Source organism: Sparus aurata, chromosome 19 (assembly GCF_900880675.1).
Source record: "Sparus aurata chromosome 19, fSpaAur1.1, whole genome shotgun sequence".
Classification (NCBI taxonomy): Eukaryota; Metazoa; Chordata; class Actinopteri; order Spariformes; family Sparidae; genus Sparus; species Sparus aurata.
In genome coordinates this window covers 17,751,249-17,773,555 of record NC_044205.1, presented here as the reverse complement: position 1 = coordinate 17,773,555, position 22,307 = coordinate 17,751,249, and the positions used below count along the sequence as shown (strand labels likewise).

Below are 22,307 nucleotides of genomic sequence, written 5' to 3'. Positions count from 1 at the left end.
ATAAAGATAGGTGCGATTCCTTTTTTTTGTGATTTGACATATTTTGTACTGTATGCTTATTGTAAATAGATTTTTTTTTTTATTTTTTTTTAAGGCTTACTTCATCTTTTTGGAGCATCTCTCGTGTTGTGTTCTCACTCATTGTGTGCAGGTGTATATAAAGTATTACATGCGGCAGTAATCTGATCAGGTCGACTTTATTTGGCAATAAAAGGTCCATTCTGACTTTAACCCAGCTGATGGCTGCATGCACAACCGAGGAGCACCAATCCTGCAAACTTGCAGATTGTGTGCATCACAACAATGTCAACAGCGCTGCAAGTTCCAATTTGCAGCTTCATTTGCAGCAGGTAAGTGCTGCCAAGCGATGTACCCACAATGCAAAGCTATGCTAGCTGGTCTCTAGCAGAGCAGCCTGACTGGGAGCATAAACAACAACAGGCTACTTTGCGAGGAGGGCAGCTGCATGGATAGCGACAACAGCGACGACCAGGATTCAGGCGCATGCAATGAGATTTTCGTGAATGTGATTTATAATGTGAGTACTCTAGCGTATCAAGTGATCTCCACCAGCTGAAGCGATATTAATCCGTACCTTTAAGGAGAAACTCTTTGCAGGCTAGCTGGCTAGCTCGCTAGCTATCTGCGTCTCTCTATGTGCGAGTGTCTTCCGGCAGCAGCGGCGGCGGCAGCAGCGGTGCCATGAACAGTGGACTCCCAGCTTCAGCTGCTCCGCTCGGGGGTGCCGGGATACCCAATGTCAAGGTGAAGTTTTGCCGATATTACGCGAAAGACAAAACCTGCTTTTATGGAGAAGAGTGTCAGTTCCTGCACGAGGATCCGTCCATGGCAAACCTGCCACTGCACGGTGGCGGCGGTAGCCCCGTCCCGTTGTCTATGGCCGGGGGTGGCGGGACGCCAGCGGGTTATTCCCTCGGTGGCTCCGCGGCGGCCTGTCCGGGCGGTGGGGGGACCGGTGTGTCCAAGAAGGCCGAAACATTGGGGCCTGCAAGCACGTCTCTGGAGGGACAGCTGTTAACCAGTGAGTAACAATTACAGTTGGACAAGGCCTCACACGGGGTGCCTGACTGTGACTTTACTTTTGGGCCTGGTTGGGCTTTGTTAAACGTTAGTCCGAGGATTCACTGAGGCCTCTTCAGCGTTGCCCCAAAACAACGTGGGTTAACTCACATTTAGCTGCCACACATGATCCACAGCCTTCTGTATGCAGCTAGCACAGCTTGTGCTTTTTAGCTGTCTTGTGAATAGCTTTGTCTTCGGGTGGTATTAGTTGTGCTTTTTAACAACACAACATTATCCATGCTGTTGCAGCTTGCACGGAGGAGGCCTGCTGTTTTCTATGACAGCTGTGAGTGGGCAGAAATCCGCGACCCACTAAACTTAGCTAGTGTAGCTAACTAGCCAGCTAGCGTTAGCTAACCTAGCGTTAAATTGACCGCTTCAACAAACTTTAATGTGTTTTGCTTTGCCTTCAGAGAGGCGTTGTCTGTTTTAGAGCAGATGTCGATAGTTAACTCTGGTTAAATGTTGTATATGTGAACTGTAGTGTTGCTGCTCAGATGTGCTATAAGTTAATGTTTGCTAACATTAGCGTAGCTACGCTAGTTGCTCACGGAGCATTGTTTTTGCGCTGTGTTGTCGTGTTTTCCAACGTGTGCAAACAGAAACACCACATATTTACATGCAACTCCAAAGACAATCGCGTCCACCGTACCTTGAAACCATATAAATCAGTAATTGTTGTTAAAAAACTTTAGTCATAGATACTCCTGGTGGATGTTGCCCTGCGGTAGGCTGTAGTAGCGTCTCACTGCTGCACTGTTTACATGCTTTGTAATTAGCTCTGATTGGTTAAACAGACAGTAATGCTGTCATTAACATGCACACTTGACATTCTGGTCTCTGCTGAAATACAGAATCATCTCTCAGTAGTAACACTCTCGCTGTAGTTAGTATTTGCTAAACTTTTGTTTCTGTCATCCACAGTCCCAGGGATGGAGGGAGCAACCCTGAGCGATGCCAATCTTACCAACTCTTACTTCAGCAGCAGCTTTATTGGGGTCAATGGGTTTGGGAGCCCAGCGGAGTCTAAATACTCAATGATGCAGGTTGGGAAGCTGTAGATGCCCAGTATAGTCTATGTGCACAAAAACTAGTTTCAAAGTTTATGTTAGTCTGGTCACATTGATGCTATAGGTATATATGGCAGTAATCCATTGATAAACATGCCTTCAGCTGTTCTGTTGATGTTGCTCTCTGTAGCGGATGACTACCAGCAGCAGCTCTCCCAGTCTCCTCAACGATGGTGCCAAGAACTTCAGCCACAGCACTCATGGTAAGACAGTTACAGAGCTCTGTGGAGCACTACTCTGCGCTCATTCAGTCATCAAAGCACCACTGCTTAACTCCTCCTCTCATCGGTCTCCCACAGATCCAGTGAACTCCCCGACATCCTCACTGTTCAGTGATTTTGGTGCTCTTAGCATTTCCCAAAGGAGAAAGGTGAGGATACTAGCATCTCATTCAAAGACAGTGAACTATTTCTAAGTGTCTTTAAAGGTTCAGTGCTCTTCTTTGGTTCAAAGTATGCGCACATACAAAACTTGTGTTGATGTCCATTGTCGTATTTCCAGGAGGTAGATTTCATGTAGCCATTAAATATTTGTCTCTGTGTTATCAGGCGCCTAACCCGACAGCAAGTGAGTTCATCCCCAAGGGAGCTCCACGTATGGCCACCATGGCTCAGTCCACTGTCCAGGCCTTCCCCTCGCCTATCTTCCCACATCCTGCTCTCAGCAGCTCCACAGCTGCTGCACTGGCTCCAGGTGAGGGTTTTTTTGTGTTATAATTTTATACATGACTCAGTTTTGTTTTTCCATCTTTAGATCTGAAATTGTAAAGTTCATCAAGTTTGGGAATTCCAGCTTGTGTGTAGTGCCACATGTGCAGCTGATGAAACACAAGCAGACCTCTGCAGGCGCTGTCGTTTTCTCTGACATTTTATACGTTTACACCAGTGAATGCAGCATGTCCTTTTCTAAAATAATGTTTCTCTTAATTGTCTCTGATGTTAGGCATGTCTCTGTCTGCGGGATCTTCTCCTCTCCACTCCCCAAAAATTACACCGCACACCTCACCTGCTCCTCGCCGTCGCAGTCACACCCCAAACCCTGCCAACTACATGGTGCCCACCACTGCATCGGACCCGAGCGCTCACATAATCCAGAAAGAAACTGTAGGAGGGACCACCTACTTCTACACAGACAACACCCCGGCACCGATGGCAGGGATGGTATGAGCCACACCAACTGTCTATTTCAATCAGATAATTCTTGCAGACTAAAATGTTTATTGCACAAGAAAGACAACAGTCCTAGCCGCACACACCAAACTCCATTCAAATCTATCTAAATTTAATCTGCTGTTGTCTCATGCAGACCAGTGGAAACACTGCGTATCTTTTTTAAAAAAAACAAAAGCGGTAATTTGAGCCAACTATGGGTTGTAGTCTACCTTCATATGGCGTGGGTGATATTTTAACGATCGCCTCAAATCTTAGTCAGTTTTGTTTCATCATATCCATTTGTGTAGCTGTGAGCTTACAGTTAAAACATAATACACATGTGCTCACACAGGTTTTCATTTCTCAATAAATAGGAAACTGTCATTTTCTGGTTTCATTGCAGGTGTTTCCTACCTACCATATCTACCCCCCCACGGCACCCCATGTGGCTTACATGCAGCCGAAAGCCAACGCCCCGTCCTTCTTCATGGCTGATGAACTCCGACAGGTATTTCCCATTCGCCCTCTTCACTTTCACTAAGTATCTTCCCCGTCTTCTTCTCTGGAGGTAATGTCTGATGTGATACCCTTATTTCTCCTCCAGGAGTTGATAAACAGACATCTGATAACCATGGCACAGATTGACCACTCAGAGAACCCAGGTAAAGGGTCTTCTCTGTTGTCACAATGAATGGTTCTTATTCAGCCAATACTTTGTATGTGCGGCAGAAAGCGGCAGGCTTTAAAACCATTTTATAATTCATGAAACAAAAAAAGACGATTTTGGTGCTCTGTCGTTGGTTTCCATGTAAACAAACCTGCATTGCGTACTTAAACTAAAGTGTTGCTGTGGAACTGATTTTGTCACGTTAGTGTGGAATGGTTTTAAAATATGTTTGTGGTCTTTCGTGTTTTGCTTGCAGTTACCCACATTTTTTTTCCTGCTGTGTTTGTCACGAAGTCGGTTTCAGCTGTGATCAGTCAAATTACACCATGACATTATATTCAAAGTGTTTATTGTCATGTGCGCAGTAAAGAAACAATGATATGAGACCAAACTGTGTAGGAAATGTATAATTTTTTATATGGGCTATGACCTAGATTCTAAGTTCTTTCCGCTTTGTGTTGTCTGTTTTTGTCAGATGTACCATCTGAGGTGGACAGCTACCACAGCCTGTTCCCCCTCGAGCCCCTCCCCCCACCAAACCGCATGCAGAAGACCAGCAACTTTAGCTACATCACCTCATGCTACAAGGCTGTCAATAGCAAGGATGACCTGCCTTACTGCCTGCGGAGGATACATGGTAGGAAATGTGTCGATGAGCAAATGTTTTTCAAAGAAGCATGAACGCATCTCACAACCAAAATAGCCAATGTGACAAATGATGGAAGCCTGCACTTACTGACTTAAATATGTGTTTATTTACGAAGTGAGAAAGCAACAAGCGGGATGAGATAATGCTTAGATGATGACAGTGCTTCTGAAGTGATTCATTATTTTATTTAAGTTTTCATGATTCTAGTGGAGAAGCCTCTCTTGAATTAACGGCGTTGGATTTTATCTTTTTTAAAAGGAAAATAATGCTTGATGTTGTGCTGAAAAGACAAACAGACTTTATATTTGCTTTTGATGAGCAGCGCAGGACAATAAACATGAAATGCATGTGTTGTCAGGCTGCTGTTATCATATTTTAAGGCGGCACAGGATTGTGTACAATATCCCTGTTTATTTCTAATTCTCTATATGTCTGTTATTTACCTTGAAAATGTCTCCAGGTTTCCGCCTTGTTAACACCAAGTGCATGATGCTGGTGGACATGTGGAAGAAGATTCAGCACTCAAACTCTGTAACACTGAGGGAGGTCTTCACCACAAAGGCCTTTGGAGACCACTGTGAGTGGACAGTACATGTGCTTGACTTGTATATATTTTTTTATTCTTTGGACGCACGATTCCATCAGTATTAGAATCGCGCTCCATTTACAGTGGTTATTTGTCGCTAAAGATTTGCTTGTTGGCTCCCTAAAGGTTAGCAGGAGCAATGAAGTACTTAATTGGCTGTTGTACTTTATCCTTTTGATTGATTGTTTTGTGACGGGAAACACTTAAGTGATGATGATGCAGGACAAAGTGGCAATAGTTGGAAGAATAAGAAGTATGCATATTGTTTAGTTTTCCGACCTCTAACTCTTTCTTTTTCCCATCTTTTTGCCTTAGCGTTGGTGTTCTCCTATGACTTCCATGCGGGTGCAGAAACTATGTTCAGCAGGCATTTCAATGACCCAGCAGCAGACTCGTACTTTACCAAGAGGAAGTGGGGTGAGTTTGTTTTACCTCCCTTCCTCCTTCACCCAGTAGAAAATAAACTCATCATCACCCCTGATCCCCCCCCCCCTGCTTGCCACATTTTGAGTTTGTTTTTACTTGTTTGTGAATGAGGTCATCCACCTAGATTTATATAGGTGCTTTTTTTTTACATTGCATTGCACGCGGCGTGCTCGCATCTGACACTTGATGGCTCAGTTGTGTGTGTGTAGAATGAAACACTTGGTTGAGTAACAATAAAGACAATTTCTCCAAGCAACTCAAAGGTCTGAAACTACTTTGGTGGATGAGTTAGGAGTCTAATGTGTCCTAGTTTGACAGTTAACGTGCGTGTCTGTGCAAGAGAGACATGGGGACTTGGAGGAAACTGTGGCTGAAACTGATCCTAAGGCAGGTGCTGTATGGCCTACCTACAGGAATGCAGACAGAGGAAGCAAAACCATTTAGACCCTGGGCCCTGTTTAGTCTGTAGCAAACACTGATAATAAACCATGATGCATGAACTGTACAGAACTGCGCAGAGATGCATACTAGAAAATGCTTTGTGTGTGTGTGTGTGTGCCTGGTTGTGATGGGCCTTTAGGGAAACTGACATATGGGCCATCTTTGGCATTTTTAGTGTGAAGTTGTGGCTTTTGTTTGGTAATGCACGCCCTAACACTCTGTCGTCTGAGTGATGTTCCCTATGGTTTTGTTTCTGGTAAGAGCTGTGGAGTGTTAGTAAGAAAAAGTTCTGAGCTGATGGGGGAGCATAATTTTGGGGAACAGTGTGGTGAATTCCTCTAATTGTTCATAGTAGAGCCAAAGCAGTTAGTCAATAGACAAAAAAGGTATCTGCATCATTTGAATTACTATCTAAACCATTTTTAAGAAAATAATACACTAAGCATTATGGCTTCGCTAAAAAAAACAACAATGAATGAATGCTTATCAATCGTGAGGATTTCTTTTTTATATGAGTGTAAACTGAGTATCTTTGGGTTTTGGACTATCGGACAGACTAAATAGGGGCTTTTGGAAATTCGGCTGGGTATTTTTTCTATTCGAGCTAACCTTTGATTCCTTGAGAACATAATCAGCAGATTAATCGATAAGTGGAATGCGGTTGCTTTGACTGAAAATGACGTGTCACACTGACATCACACCTGTGTAAGACTGTTTTTGCCTGAGGAGAAGATTGCCAAGGAAGTTAATGACGGTTTGAGGTTTATTTCAGTAGAAACGTCTAACCCTTGTGGTTGCGTATGTTTGATAAGATATGTCTTCATGTCTAGGGCAACATGAACCTCCCCCGCCACGGCAGCACGCAGGCCTGCTCCCCGAGTCTCTGATCTGGGCCTACATCGTCCAGCTCAGCTCGGCCCTGCGCACCATCCACACTGCCGGCCTGGCCTGCCGTGTCATGGACCCCAGCAAGATTCTTATCACTGGCAAGACCAGGTACATATACACACACATATATAATGTGTCAACCGACATTGCACATCATGGGTTAATTAGTTGGTGACAAGAGCCTGTTGCATATATCCATAAATGGTAATGTACGGAAGTGCATGAATTTCAATTTGAGGCTCAGAAAATGTAGGTATGACTGTAAATGCATGAAAAGCAGAAGAGTATTTTGAGTCCAGGTTTCTTTTTTTTCCCTCCACAACCGTGTCGTTGTGCACACTCAAAACCAAGACTCAAACTGTTGACAATCACGGTCTCTTGTCTCTGCAGGTTACGGGTGAACTGCGTTGGGGTGTTTGATGTCTTAACTTTTGACAACAGCCAGACAAATCATCTTGCCCTAATGCCACAGTACCAGGTACTTTCTATAACGCAAGTTGTTGTCAACTACATGAATCATGCATTTCAGAAAATATTCAATCCCCATCACTTTTTTTTTTTTTTATACTTTTTCTTTTTTTTCTTTTATATGAACATAAAAGAGGGGTGAGGTCTAGCGTTTTTACATATACAGAGCAAGGGCAAGTACAAGTGCAGGTCATTGAAAGGTCTAGTTACAAGAATAAAGATAAAAAAAATAAACGGTATACACATACATTATAAATCCACATGGTTATAACATTCCCATTTTTCCAATATTTGTCTCCCTTCTCCTTTTGTAAACGAATAGTGAAGGACCCCCCATCACTTTTTGTTGCAGCCTTATGCTACAATCTACACTCGATGCACCATAATGAGAAAGCGAAAACAGAATTTTAGACATTTTTGCATATTTAATAAAAAGGAAAAACTGAAATATGTCATTGATGTAACTTTTCAGACCCATTGCTATGACACTTGAAAATTAGCCCAGGTGCCATCTATTTCTCTTGATCATCTTTGAGATGTTTCTCCACCTTGACTGAAGTCTACTTGTGGTAAATTAAATTGATCGGACATGATTTTGAAAGGCACGAACACTTGTAATACATTTCTAAAATTGTATTACAAATCTAAAAATTATTTAGATATTTAATTAAAATTCTGTAACCGCTTTGTCATTGAGGTGTGTTAAGTGTAGGCTAAAGATGGAAAAAAAAATATTTATACTATTTGAGCATAAATCTTCCCCATAGTAAAATGTGAAAAAAGTAAAGGGGTCTAAATTCTGAATGCAGTGAAAATATACCTTAAGAAGAAGTAGTGGCTCTGCTTAACATCTCCTGCATGTGTGGTTTGAAGCTCTTTTTAAAAACTGGATTTAATGAGATTTATATGCATATCTCTGTCATGTGTGCCTTGTGTTGTGTAGCAAGCAGACCTAGTGTCGCTGGGCAAGGTGGTGCTGGCGTTGGCGTGTAATTCCCTGGCTGGCATTCAAAGGGAAAACCTGCAGAAGGCCATGGAGCTGGTGTCCATCAACTACTCTTCAGACCTCAAGAACCTCATTCTGTAAGAAAGCGAGTGAAGCATTCCAGAAACCACCTGTAAAATTTTGCGCAAAATCAGCCTAATACCTGCCTCCGTCAGGTCAGGTTGAGGACATTGATCTTGTATCTGTGGCTAACAGGAAAGTTGTGTTGAAGTCCCCTTGTCTCTGCACCTGTTTGCAACAGCTTCCTTCAATTTTCTCTGGCCACAAGACGTAATCCTGTGTTTGCGTGGCAGTCATGGTGTGTCAAGGCTGTAACTATGGCCCTAATTATAACATGTGTCATCCCAGGATGTCTGTGAAGAAGTTGTGATAAGCATTGCAATAAGACGCTGCATGAACCCCCAGTTTCACACCTAATATAATCTCAAGTTTCAATATCAAGAATGCAAATTACATTATTCAGCACGTTTTCAAAACCGTTAGGGTGTCTACAGCACATATACTGTATATCTGATATCTGATTGTCTATTTCCAAGAACTAAGACTGACTAATCAGCCACCCACACCACTAATGTTGTTCATAATGGTAGTTGCATCAGCAGCTGCACTTAAGAAAGACTTTTAGAAGAGAATGACCACAGCACTTTGTAAACAGTATTTGGGGCCGAAACATCGGCATTGGATGTTATTTAATGTTGCTTTTCTTGCGGGAAAAAGTTGGCAAAGATTTATGTATGGAACCGTACAAACTTATTGTTTGAGGGAGGAGCTGAGAATAAGTCTGGGTTTTAGGTTATTTCAATCTAGAAGTGTGAAGTCAAAGGCAAGTTGGCATGCTGTCATGACAGTAAGTCCAGTGACTTCTTTCTTCTCTTTTACTTTTAAACTTCTGAGCTTGGTTCAAACAATAGAATGTTTTCAAAGCAGCCATTTTGAGATTATAAAGTAGGTAAACACAGTTGTTACCAATCACATTATTTTAGGCTCACATAAATGGAACAGAATCTTCATTATTGTCATTAGTAACACCTGTGTTTACCTACTAATTCATGTCAAAGTGGCTGCATTGCTCAAGGTCTACTCACGGTATTTCTCCAATATATGTTGGAGTTTACACCTGATGTTTGTAGCCACCAAGTAGCCACCAAAATCCATGTAAATTCCAGGTTGCTCCCAAATTAAGGTGCACATATAGTTAAATTATCCAACATGACATCATCCATGGGTTTGTGGATTACGCTCGGTGAAATGCCGCAGTGGTGACTTGATTTAGTCATTTCTCATGTTGCTATGAAAAACATTTGATAATAGTCATTGGGACCTTAAGCTTAAACCGTTTGCTAAGGTTATGAATTAAGTGAGAAATAGGGTCGTTTTCTCACAAGCTTACACAATATCTTACTACTATCTTATCACATTATTTTAGGCTCACATAAATGGAACAGAATCTTCATTATTGTCATTAGTAACACCTGTGTTTACCTACTAATTCATGTCAAAGTGGCTGCATTGCTCAAGGTCTACTCCCGGTATTTCTCCAATATATGTTGGAGTTTACACCTGATGTTTGTAGCCACAAAGTAGCCACCAAAATCCATGTGAATTCCAGGTTGCTCCCAAATTAAGGTGGCAACAGACAATGCTTCACCAGTTTCTAAGTGATATTAATGTTGGCGGTCCTGTTGCAAAAACAAATGTATTGTTTCTGTTGTTTCTTAGTCGAAAATAACAACACAGGGCAAAAAGTTTAGTTTATTCAATCATTTACTCTATGATAGGTATGGACGCCAGCAAACCTTTCTTTTCCCAAGTGACCACGTGAGATTTAAAGGGAACTAATGTAAACGCAGATGGTTTATCATTCTTTATCTGTTACATTTTCCGATCAACATTTACTTTATGATGAAACATTGAAGCAGAAAACTTGTCCATTGCCAGTTTAAGTAGGCATGAGAGTTGAGGCTTTACACTGACAGTGCTGGTTACATACTGTAAGTTTTTAAAGGCATCTGCAAACAAAATGTGTGGAAGGGTCAACATGATAACAATGAGAAAAACTCCCGCACCGTCTCTTAAAGCTTACCGCTGAAATGACAATTTATCAACACAACTTTCAGATCAGTTTCAGCAGCAGTTAATTTCAGCAGCAAATACAAGATTATTAAGAATAGTTTATTGACGAAATGTTTGTTTTGTCCAACAGTATAGGAGCTTGTCCATAGTCAACCTATTAAAATGAGTCGGAAGCTACTCAACCTTTCAAGTTGTCCCAGTGTTTACTGTATTGCCTTTTGCACACAAGCAGAGCAGAATTTGGTTGCCCACAGAAAGGCTGCTTTGACTTGGGTGTTGGGGTGATTTCTCTGCAGCCTTTCCCACTCACCTGAACTCTGATGTTTTTGTGCAGTTATCTGCTGACTGAACAGTCTCGCCTGCGCAGTGTCAATGACATTATGCCGATGATTGGAGCCCGATTCTACACACAACTGGATGCATCGCAGATGAGGAATGATGTCATTGAGGAGGACCTGGCCAAGGTACACAAAGCAGCACTACCTTTCCGTTCAGGGATAGTTTTCAAAAACTCAAGGGGTGAGACTGAAAACATGCATGAGAATACAGCTTTCAGTCGTGTTCTCATCAGGCTGATATTCTTGGGTTGGGGCCGGAAAGGGGGCATTGGTTTGGTGAGCTAAGAGGGAAGTTGTGTACACACAGGATGTTGTATGGTTTATTGTAGGCTTCAGTCGCGTCTTGAGTTTAGTTTCCCCATGTTCGAGTGTAAATGTGTGAAACAACCCCTCACCTCATCTTTCTTCTCGTTAAAGCCCCAACTTCCCCTTTATGCCCGGACTCTGTACACATCCACCAAACGAGGTAGTTTGATTTGATGTTTTTACCTCCTCTTCAGAGAGCAGATGAGAGCAGTGGGCCTGAAAAACAAAGTTGTTTTTCTTGCCAGACCTGCTTGTGATCTGCTGATATGTTCTGGTGACGAGCTTGTCTTCCGTTTATCACGCCACCTCTGCTATACGTGTTAGCTGAATGTGTATGTGCGCACAGGCAGGAGTAGCAGTGTTGGTAATTTGCCTTGTGAGTGTATTTGTTGACAAGTCTGTAAGATTCAAAAACTTTTTGAAACACAAAACACCAATTTTACAAACATAAATGTGTGAAGAAGAACACAATATGTGTGTGTGTGTGTTAGGTCCTTTATCAGTCCTGACCAACTCAACCGCACCATGTAGAAGGATTTCATGTGTCAAGTGTCGTGGGGTGTTCAGGGTAGCTGCTTCATTGCATTACTGTTTCGTCAAGCTGCTGGCTTGAGGTAAGAAATTCATATTAACCACCAGTGCACATATAGTTTAATTATCCAACATGACATCATCCATGGGTTTGTGGATTATGCTCGGTGAAACACCGCAGTGGTGACTTGATTTAGTCATTTCTCATGTTGCTTTGAAAAACATTTGATACTAGTCATTGGGACCTTAAACTTAAACCGTTTGCTAAGGTTATGAATTAAGTGAGAAATGGGGTCGTTTTCTCACAAGCTGACACAATATCTTACTACTTTTTGCAACCAGTCGAGAATCCAGTTTTTAGGTGCAATGTAAGTAATTGCATTGCTGGAGATTTGCTGTTAAATGAAGATGCCTCATGCACATCTAGTCATTTTTGTCATGTGTTGAAGACGATGATGCAGCTTTCACATTGACCTACAGTGCAGAAAATAGTTGACAGGGTGAAACGGGTTGAAAGGAGAGGCAGGAGTAAATTATGTCTGCAGAGGGGCAGCTAGCTCTTAACACATTCAAACACATTACTGGATTAATCATTGATGTTTGAGCTGACCACTGACGATCAGATGAGACTCTGTACAGAACTGGATGTATTTAGAAGAAATTGCAGCTTCTTCTGGTTGACTTTTAGTAAGGAGGAAGTGTCTTCTGGAAACTGTTAAAAACAAGGCGCATCACCATGTATGGACAGGAAGTCATGTGACGAGAGGTTTCAGTTTCTGACAGTGTTCTCTGCAGGGATAGGTAGCAGTCCTATTTTAAAGGGGTCCGTTGTTTTTAAGAAGGAATTATGACACATCTGCAGAAACTTTTGCTAATTCTCCATTCAGTAATTCCTGTTTTTCCCATTTCTTCTGCAGTAATTAATTTGTTTGCTTGCTTGCATTTTTATTTATCTCCCAACCTATTGACATGTCCAATAGCGTATGTTTTTCTTTACAGCTGTGGTGGTTGAAAGTCTAAATCACAACAGCCCTAAGACGGCATTAATACTGACTGTGAATGTGTTGTGTTTGCTAATAAACCACAGCCTCCATCAACACAATCAACTCCTAATTTTTGCCAAATTCCAAGTTTTTGCCAACTCACTTTTTGCTCTGTTTTTTTAATTTAAAGTTTATGATTCAACCTCACTAAATTCCAGCAGTATACCATCTGTGCATCTGTACTTAAGGGACGCTGATTCTTCATTTTTCACAAAAATGTTTGGAACTGCTGGAGCTCTGAGGTAGATGAATGGGCAAAGCACCATAGCTGTGTTGCATGTCATACCTTCACTCTCCCCGACTGCCCGATGAAGGCAAAGAATCGTATTTTAAAGCATGTTCCCCTCTGATGAATATAAACCGTTGTTTATTCACAGGAGGTACAAAATGGCCGTCTCTTCCGCCTGTTGGCCAAACTGGGCACCATCAACGAGCGACCAGAGTGAGTAGCTCCTGTGTGAAGACTGGCCAGTTTGTGACTTGTGTATCTGTTACCACTCTGTGACCTTGTGTTGTGTGTGTGTGTGTGTATCAGGTTTCAGAAGGACCCGACGTGGTCAGAGACGGGCGACCGCTACCTGTTGAAGCTTTTCCGGGATCACCTGTTTCACCAGGTGACAGAAGCTGGGACGCCCTGGATCGACCTCAGCCACATCGTCTCCTGCCTCAACAAAGTCAGTCAACTTTCTTCCTTTTTTCCCTTTCATTGATTTATTTGATGAACATACAGAAATCTGAGTTGTCCTCTGTAATGAAGTCAAGCATGCAAAGTAGCATATTTTCAGAACATCTGTTCATGCTTCATTTCCACTGGTTAAAGAAACATGCATGCATTTGCCAGCTGATTGCAGAAGAGGGAGAGCAAAAGTAGGTCTATTATCGGCGTGCTTCCATCAGTGACATTTGGTATTTGGTTACCAGCTGGTCGTGAGCAGGAGCAGCGGAAAAGATCTTGCAGCACATTTAAATTAGTTTGTATGCTGATTGTCTACTTTGCTTCTCTGCTTTCCAGAGCTAACACACATATATGGTTAGATCTGTTTTCACCGCAGCATTCTCCAAACAATCATCATATATGTACAAACATGCCCAATCCAAGCAATATCCTAACATAGCCCTTTTAAAACGAGTATTATAACAACCTTTACTTTCTTGTAGATTTGTCACAAGCTGTTTTTGTTTTCTCTGTTCAGTTCTTCCTCTTTTCACTACACTGTAAAGTTAGTGGGACGCCATTTAAAGCTGTGACCTTTTGAACCTGACAAGAATTTGACCGACATGTTCCGACACATAACTTTACACTCGCACATTAAATATGCTTCATGGGCTTATCCCTGAAAAAGAAGGTCGGATGAGTTCTATATGAACTCTTCCTGTCCTTTTGTATTTCTTTAAAGTCCATCTCCAAAAGTAATTGGTTTGCCGTGTCAACGATTAATTAGTTTAGCAGATCAAAAAATAATATTAACTGCAAACTGGTTTGATAATGGGACAACCTATTCAGTCATTTTTCAAGCAAAAATGTCAAACAGTTGCTGCTTTGAGTGTTTTTATATGAAGATTTTCTACTTTTCGTGCTCATTCATGATGGTAAATGAAAGGTGTTAAAGTGTTTGTCGGACAAAAGAAGCAAATAGAAAATGTCACTTTTTGTCACAAATTGTGATGAGCCTTTTTTCCATTTTGTTTTTGCATTGACTAAACGATTAATCGATTTCAGTTTCAAAATAATCTGCAGATTGATCGATAATTCTTTAGTAGGATTCCTAAACTAGTTTGGTGTTGCATAAGATAAAGTAAATCCTCACACAGAGCTATAAGCTATACAAAGAGAACATTTGGCAATTTTATTTTCTTGAAAAAAGACTTGCATTGATTATCTAGACAGTTACATATTGATTTTCTGACTAAGTAGTTCCAAGAAGTCCTCTTTTAAAATCAACCATTATGTTCAGTTTACAATTCTTTTTCTGTTATTGACTGGTTGTTGTTGTGTTTTCACAGCTGGACGCGGGCGTTCCTGAGAAGATCAGCCTGGTGTCTCGGGATGAGAAAAGTGTCCTGGTTGTGACCTATTCGGACCTGAAGCGCTGCTTCGACAGTACCTTCCAGGAGCTGCAAGCCGCAGCCTCCGGCTCTCTGTAGCGCCCTCTTCGGGCCCGGGGCGGGACTGCCCGGACCTGGAGCACACTATTGCACTACAGGGGAGGACCAGGCTCGCGGAGATGACATCAGCATGGCGAAGGCAGCGGGGCAGGGCTTCGTGAACCTCAGTCACATACACTGACCCTGTGACACCAGGAAGGCTTTTTCTAAAGTGTATTTTTTTTAGTTTTCCTACACCCCGCAGCTGAATAGTAAAACAAAAGGAAAAAAAAAAAACGAAAAAGGACAAATACGGAAGCTGTGACGAACGAGTAAGAGGACATTTTTTTAGATTTGGGGAACAAAACAAGAAACAAAACATGAGTTTTTGGACATTTTCCTGCTTTTATTGTTTATTTCTACAATTGGGGTTTATTTTTCAGAAAAGATGCACTAAGATTTTAATTTTTTTGTTAATTTTTGTTATTTTTATGAATATGTGTGAGTGGCCTACAGGGTGTACAGGGAGAGCTAAAGTCACACACACACATGGACATAAATACCAGAGCAGACTAAGAATGAAAACAAACAACAACAAAAGAAATCCAGCTTTTCTATTGACTGTCTCACTTCTGGCTGGAGACCACACCCCTTCATTGTGACGCACTAGGAGACGGGACGCACCACTTGAGGCATTCATTGGGGCGGGATGGCACCTGTTTGGTGAAACAGACCAGCCCACCTTTGCCTTGGTTGTTAGTTCCCCCTTCAGAAAGGACAAACCACTTGGATGGGTGGGAAGGGTTCTTAAAACTGGAATAAAAAATAAATGGATTCTGACATTTTAGTTCAGGAGATTGTGGAACATCGGGCTCATATGTGTGGGTGGGTGGGCTAGCATGGACTTGGACTTTGGGGGGGGTGAAGCGTGTTTTTTTGTTGGCACTGAGGAAGGGGTGTCTTCTCCTGATGCCGTCTACGAAGTGTTTGTTACGTATGCAGCAACCGCCTTCGGTTAATGGATGCCGTGGTGACATGAACTGCTTAATGATGGGTCACTTTGGTTTGGCTGTCCAGCACTTGGGAGTAGCCCATGGGTGGGGCCTCTATTGAGGTGGAGCCACAGCTGCCTCTTTGTGGAATGTCCTTATTTTGTCCCCCACCCGTCCTCCTATCCCACCAACGTCCCCCTTCTCTTTTTCTCTGTCACTCTCCCCTCTTCCTGCGTTTATCCCAAACATCATTTCCACTCAGGGGATATCGGCCCCTCGACATTTGAGAAAAAAGTGACGCTTTTTGTGATTTTTCTAGCTGGTTTTTCTCTTTGCTCAGATATTGTGCAGGAATGCATGGCGGGGAAACAGGAGGGCAATTGCCTCAATTCAATTCTTTATTATTCTGTGGACCAATTCCAGCAGGGGTTTAGGGAAAGGGCAGAGGGCGAAGGAGAGAACAGGATCAGGGCACCAACAGTTCTTTTTTTTTGTTGTTGTTTTATTTGAATTTTAAAGATCGTGATATACAAACGTGCTGGAGACAAAGCAGTGGCTGCTGCCTGTTGCACTCACTCGAACGGCTTGGATTTCTCTCAGGACGACAAACAGCTGGAGGGGCCCAATGATTGAATGTGTTTGGCCGTCATTGGCCGCCCCCTGTCCAGTCAGATAGATGAGCTACAGTGGGAGTGGGTGGGACGTCTTCAGATTGAGGTTTTTTGTTTTTTAAAGGAAGTTAACATTGTGGAGATCATGCTGTGAGGGATTTCATGTTGCCCTTGAGCACGGGTCGTATTCCGCTGATGATTTGAATCAAATTAACTGAACCTGCTTCAAAGAGATCAATCCGAGCTCTCTCAACCCACCGCTCTCGATTAATTCGTCTTGTTCTCAGTAGCTTGTGGCGACTGAAGAAGAACAACAGGGTCACATAACGAACCAAACTGTCAGATATAAGACAAATCAAGATGAAAGGGAATAAACGAGAGCGGTGTCTTGGCTGAAGTCGATGGTCTGTACTCGAGGGCAACAAACCTGCAGGGAGCCAGCTGTGTTAGATCATGTACTACTTCCTCTGTTTTAGTGAAATGAACCGACAAAAACATATTTGGTGAATGTGGTGCTTTAGAAAAAAACCCTCAACACACACACACCTTCAGACACGCACACACACACACACACACACACACGGTGCCCCCCAACTCGATCTACACAATGTCAATGCTCATATCACCATCTTCCACATCAAAACACACACTCCAGTTAATATTAGTGACGACCATCTTCTCCTCCCCCACATCAACACACCTACAATCACCATCTTAGTATGTTTTATGCCCCTCTTGTGTTCATTGTCTCAAATTTTGCAATATTTGTGTGTACAGCAGTATTTTAATAAAGAATACCAAAACTGATACATGCAGGATCTTGTCTTTTTTTTTGCATTTAGGGAGGATTACAGCTGTTGATGTATAAAAGTTTTACTGTTAAACATGTTATGGAAGCATAAAAACAACACTAAGGTCAACATGTGGGTTATTTAATGAGTTGCAATTACATTTGTCGATTAATCATCTCTAAAACTGAAAATAAAGGCAAATAAAATGCACTTCACCTAGGCTGTACAAACCTTGAAGTCACACTAGAAACTTTTTTTAGATATAGTTCTGGCTCACTTCCTATAAAATGAGATGCCTGAGATGTCGATCCTCTGTCGAGTGAGACACTTTGCAATGCAAAGGGACACGTGCAATCTGTGTCTGGATAACAAGAAACGTGCAAATGCAGAAAAAATTGGATTTCACCTTCCAGACACAGATTCCATATCAAAGGTTTAGTCATCCCAAAAGTCATCTTATCACCCCCATCGTCATGGGGGTGATTAGATAATGATCAAGTGTCAAGTTCTGTTGACATTTCTGGAGCTTCACGGCAAAACTGGTTGCGTGACTCTTTGGAACAACTTGAGTAGATGGTGACTTGTTTAAAAATGTAAAAATAACCAAAATAAACCCTGGATGGCTTCATAGAGCTCTTCCAGCATAATCATAATCTCTGGAAACCCCGAGATCCCAGATATACTTTAGAAAATGTTTATTTTTGCCTAATTTCTAAGGTGAAATACTCACTGCAGCTGATGTGAAGCTCCAGAAATGTTTCTTTCCATCAGCACTGAACTGAGTAGACAAGTGAATTTTCATTTGTTGATAACCTTATCCTTTAACACCAAAAAGTAGATAATATACTGATATTGTAGCACATCTACAATTAACAGTTTATCTGCTGCGATTTGTTCGGATTAGATTTAGTCAGAAAATGGTAAAAAAAGTAGTGGATCTCTGATTAACAGTCTAAAACAAAAAAAAAATCTAGTGACTGTCACCTAGGACATAGAAAAGCAGCATATTCTTTCATCTGAGGAACTTAAGGTTGGGAATGGTTGGTGTTCTAGCCTAAAATGTAACGATTGTCTGTTCATCCAACAATCATTTCAGCTCTGATGGCTTGGGAGAAAAAGAACATATGATGAGGAAAATAATGACACTAAGCTGAATCGACGATAATTGAAATATATTGCAACAAAAGAAAAAAAAAAAACAGCACGAGAAAATGCATGTATTATACATTTTTGTCAACCCTGAATGACTTGAGTGGATTCTATATCAAAGGATAATCAATATAGAATTAAATAGACATTCAGTTGCCAGATTATGAAGCATATCTAAGTAAAACTAGTGTGAACAAAAGCCTTGCAACTGTTTTTGTTGAAACCGTTTGATTCGACTGAACGGTAATCTCGGTCATTCGTGTCACATTACATTTCGATACTACCTGGATGCAGCTTTCTAAAACGGTTTCAATAAAACACGAACACTGTAACCCTCGAGAAATTAAATGTTACCGCAGAGCTGCTGTGTTACACTGCATTAGTTGTGCCTAACAAACTGGCAACTAAGTGTTTATTTACATTCACGAAAGGTCCGATACAGACATGGACGACTCATCCGTGAAACGATTACAGCATTCAAATAAATACAGACCGATATACCCTGTCTAGAAACTATAATTCAGCAGATAATAACTTTTTTTTTTTCCAGCATATAGAAGCTGTGAAGGAGAAACAATTAATTCATACAGCAGTGTTCCTCTTCACAAAGCTCAGCACATGAGGTACCAATACAATAAGCTCTGATACTTGTAGGTCAGTAAATACATTCTGCGTGTGATAAGTACTATCGGGTAATACTTAGCTGCTCTTGGAAGGGGTTATGTGTAGTAATGCAAGATTATACTGGGGTTTTGTGTAAAATCTGGAGAAATATCATTTAGGTGTGGTTGAAAGAGGAGAAGAGGACAGAAGCATGCATGCAGATACTGAGGTAGAGGACGCAAACAGCAAAGTTGAAAAGGTTAAAAAGCAGAATAATCAGACCTGATTGACTGAAAATGACAATCGGGAAAATATAAACAACCTGTGTGAGGGCGTCAAAGAGTTGGACAAGAACAGGCGCTAGAGGGAGGGGTAGAGAAAAGCTGAGTTGTAGTCCGGTGGAGGGGAGCCGCCCTCGTCAGACTCCCAATCACATGGCAAGATGGACGGCTCGTCGTCACGGAGACCTGTGATGTCATTGCACAGGAAAGGCACCTGGTTGTCTCGGCACTTGGCGAAGGAAAAGAACCTGAAACATAAAAATTAAGAGTCATTATCGTTGTTGTCGTGCGCTGAGTTAACATACTGCATTCATGAATGAACTGGTTCCTAAATTACGTTGTTTATTTCTGTGTCTTGCTTTCGAAACGTCTGCTCTTCTTTTCCACCTCATTATGACGAATATTTTACTGTTAAAAATAGTCGTATTTCGCCCAGAAACAACCAGTGGGTTTCACAAGCAGGAAATTGTAGATTGTAATCACTGAATTCTACTGAAAACACTGTATGTGTGCAACAACTTTGCGCGTAATCATTATGACGAGGCAAGTCAGGAGTTTAAGGGTCAGCGTTTAGATGTCACCACCTGCTCAGCTTCCGGTTCTTGGTGCCGTTATTCCACGTCAGATGCTTCAGCTCCTCAGACGGCAGGACCATGCCGCTGTCGCTTTGCTCATCCTGAAGCAGAGAGGATGCAAACATGATTCTTATCAGGCTGGGTTTGTTTTTGTTTTTTTCACCTGTTTTCCATTCACAGGTTTGTGTCGCTGTGTGTGTGCATGCAAGCAGAAGTGAAGGTGTTTTCTTACTTCAGGGCTGTCTGGCTCCTCGCAGGGCAGTTCCTCAAAAATCTGAAGTGTGGCCATTCCCCTCATGTAACTGGATACAAAATTGGATTCAAATGAATAGAATGAGCTGAAAATGTCTTTACTATCTCAAGCTGCTTCCTGTTCTTTCTTAATTAAATCAGTTACTCTCATGATTTTCACATCTACACCTGTCTTGATAATTTTCTAAGGTGAGGTGCGGTGTCTCAGACATTCTAAACTGCACAGTGTTTTCATTTTCTCTCTCTTGTTCCTTTACCTCAAGTTTGTGACTGCAAGCGGGTTTTCTTTGAACGTCTCACTGCGACCAGTGTCTGAAGTCTTGAAGGATCCCAGAGGAATGTAATCCTTCCCGTCCTGTTCAAGAAAAGGAACAAATTAAGAGTATTTTTAAGAAGCTTTTGTCTTTTTTGTAGCTTTTCTATATGTTGAGAAGCATTAAAAAATACAAAAAATCACAACAACTGAGGATGTAATATCTATATATCATCCTGACCTGCTGAACCCTTGCTTGCAGCAGGTCTCCCAGTGTCTCCACCAGGTTGGTGAAGGTGGGTCGATCTGAGGGACTGGCCTCCCAGCATGCCAGCATAGTGCTGTAACTGCACACACAAACATACAGGTATAATGTTTAATTTATTATTGAAAACACACACTTCCACTGAATGATTTACGTGTTGTACTATGTCCCTAACAGTGTTGAAAACATATCAACCCACATCTCAGATGTGCTGTACTCAGGCGCTCGCATCCTTGTTCCCCCCTTGAGTCTGTGACAGAACTCTTCATCTATTTGAAGACCGGGGTACGGAGACGCTCCTGTGGGACAAACACACACATCACTACCTCAACACGTGAACAGTATAAGAATTGAATCAACAGGGTCTTAAAATGTAAACATCAGGAGGGATCAGATTATAGTAATTGTTGCTATTGTATTGGATAGTGTTTTAGTTATCTTGCCCACTTCTTGTTTATGTTGCAAGCTAAAACATGTGGACATGTCTCTTACCCAAGGAGAAGATCTCCCACAGCAGAATGCCAAAGGACCACACGTCACTCTGGGTGGTGAACACCTTGTCAAAGATGGACTCTGGAGACATCCATTTAAGGGGGAGGCGGGCCTGTCAGCCAATCAGATCACAGGAGTAGGGTTACAAATGCCCACTCATAAAAAAACATTTAAATTTAATCAGTTATGGCATTTTGTTGCCTATTTGGCAATTATTTTCACATTGTATATAATTGTCCAGTTTCAACCACAAATAATAAATCCTATTATCATAGATCCTTTAGTGAGTATCTTTTAAGAAAGTGTCTTCAAAAGTTCTGCATTTTATAAATGGTTCATTGGAACAGGTATAGAACATTTCGATAAACACCCAATTTGTTATAGCTTTTTATGAATAATCTGATTTTTTAAAAGAATAATGAAATCTCAAGTGTGACCAACAGTGTCACCATCAGGGAAAGCTTTGAGTGTTGAAACAGTGAAAAAGATTCACTGACCCCCAAAATGGTGTTTTCTGAGGCACATTTTTTGGGGATTTCATCTGTTGTTTTGTAAAAAAAAAAAAAGGCAAATATAATATTTCTCAGATGGTGCATTTTTGAACCACGTGTACTCACATCTCCCTTGCGGACGTAGTCGGGGTCTTTGTAGATGTCTCTGGCCAGGCCGAAGTCACAGATCTTGACCACTTTATTGTCAGAAAGCAGAATATTCCTGGCTGCAAGGTCTCGGTGAATACACTGATGTCAGAGCACAAAAAACACAAATAAGGACATAAATCAATAACAAATGTGTACCTGCATCCGTACACAGACGCACAGCAAGTAACAGACCTTGCGAGAGGCCAGAAACTCCATCCCTCGCGCCACCTGGAAGCTGAAGGAGATGAGATCCTCCAGGAATAACGGAGAGTTCAAGGCAGATTTGGGATCTATAGGAAGAAAGAGAACAAGAACTGGGATTTAATAAAGCCGTTTGGTCATGCACAAACATATTTAATGTTCACTAAGCTCCTGTCTCACCTTTCTCTTCTCCCTCATCAAACTCTGCTCTGATGCTGCTCTGGATGTCAGACACGCTGCCGACACAACCTAGCTCTCCATCCTTTCCTCCGTCTGACTGAGAAGGGGGATAAATCAGTTGATTGCTATCAAATGTTGTGTGTTAGACCGAAAATTAGGACTTAGGAAGGTTAGGATGGAATCAAACTGTTGAGAGTTGATGAGAGATTC

General features: G+C 41.7%; 2 protein-coding genes across 5 annotated transcripts in view; one reads left to right on the top strand and one right to left on the bottom strand.

Annotated features, from left to right (window-relative positions):
• Positions 1 to 354: 354 nt before the first annotated feature.
• Positions 355 to 17,221, top strand: pan3 (poly(A) specific ribonuclease subunit PAN3). Of its 2 annotated transcripts, XM_030398277.1 has the most exons (18): positions 641 to 1,042; positions 2,008 to 2,129; positions 2,284 to 2,356; positions 2,453 to 2,523; positions 2,702 to 2,846; positions 3,096 to 3,313; positions 3,708 to 3,812; positions 3,909 to 3,966; positions 4,447 to 4,608; positions 5,081 to 5,197; positions 5,522 to 5,623; positions 6,904 to 7,069; positions 7,352 to 7,439; positions 8,373 to 8,512; positions 10,843 to 10,972; positions 13,104 to 13,168; positions 13,262 to 13,400; positions 14,731 to 14,871. In XM_030398277.1, the coding sequence occupies exons 1-18, from the start codon at positions 703 to 705 to the stop codon at positions 14,869 to 14,871; spliced, it is 2,382 nt and encodes a 793-aa protein (XP_030254137.1). In that variant the 5' UTR covers positions 641 to 702. The 2 variants fall into 2 exon arrangements, with proteins under 2 accessions (XP_030254136.1, XP_030254137.1); XM_030398276.1 differs by having other exon boundaries at positions 355 to 1,042; positions 2,284 to 2,523; positions 14,731 to 17,221.
• A 104-nt stretch (positions 17,222 to 17,325) lies between these two features.
• Positions 17,326 to 22,307, bottom strand: part of flt1 (fms related receptor tyrosine kinase 1) — a 35,802-nt gene continuing 30,820 nt past the window's right edge. For 2 of the 3 annotated variants that reach the window (XM_030398259.1, XM_030398260.1), the window contains exons 21-30: positions 22,098 to 22,194; positions 21,909 to 22,006; positions 21,693 to 21,815; positions 21,076 to 21,187; positions 20,783 to 20,882; positions 20,560 to 20,665; positions 20,323 to 20,420; positions 20,046 to 20,115; positions 19,823 to 19,914; positions 17,326 to 19,486 (exon numbers count right to left, since the gene is read on the bottom strand). In XM_030398259.1, coding sequence (XP_030254119.1) covers positions 19,318 to 19,486; positions 19,823 to 19,914; positions 20,046 to 20,115; positions 20,323 to 20,420; positions 20,560 to 20,665; positions 20,783 to 20,882; positions 21,076 to 21,187; positions 21,693 to 21,815; positions 21,909 to 22,006; positions 22,098 to 22,194 — 1,065 coding nt within the window. In that variant the 3' untranslated portion in view covers positions 17,326 to 19,317. Of the gene's footprint in view, positions 19,487 to 19,822; positions 19,915 to 20,045; positions 20,116 to 20,318; positions 20,421 to 20,559; positions 20,666 to 20,782; positions 20,883 to 21,075; positions 21,188 to 21,692; positions 21,816 to 21,908; positions 22,007 to 22,097; positions 22,195 to 22,307 lie in introns of those variants that run through there. The other variant, XM_030398261.1, reaches the window with a different exon arrangement.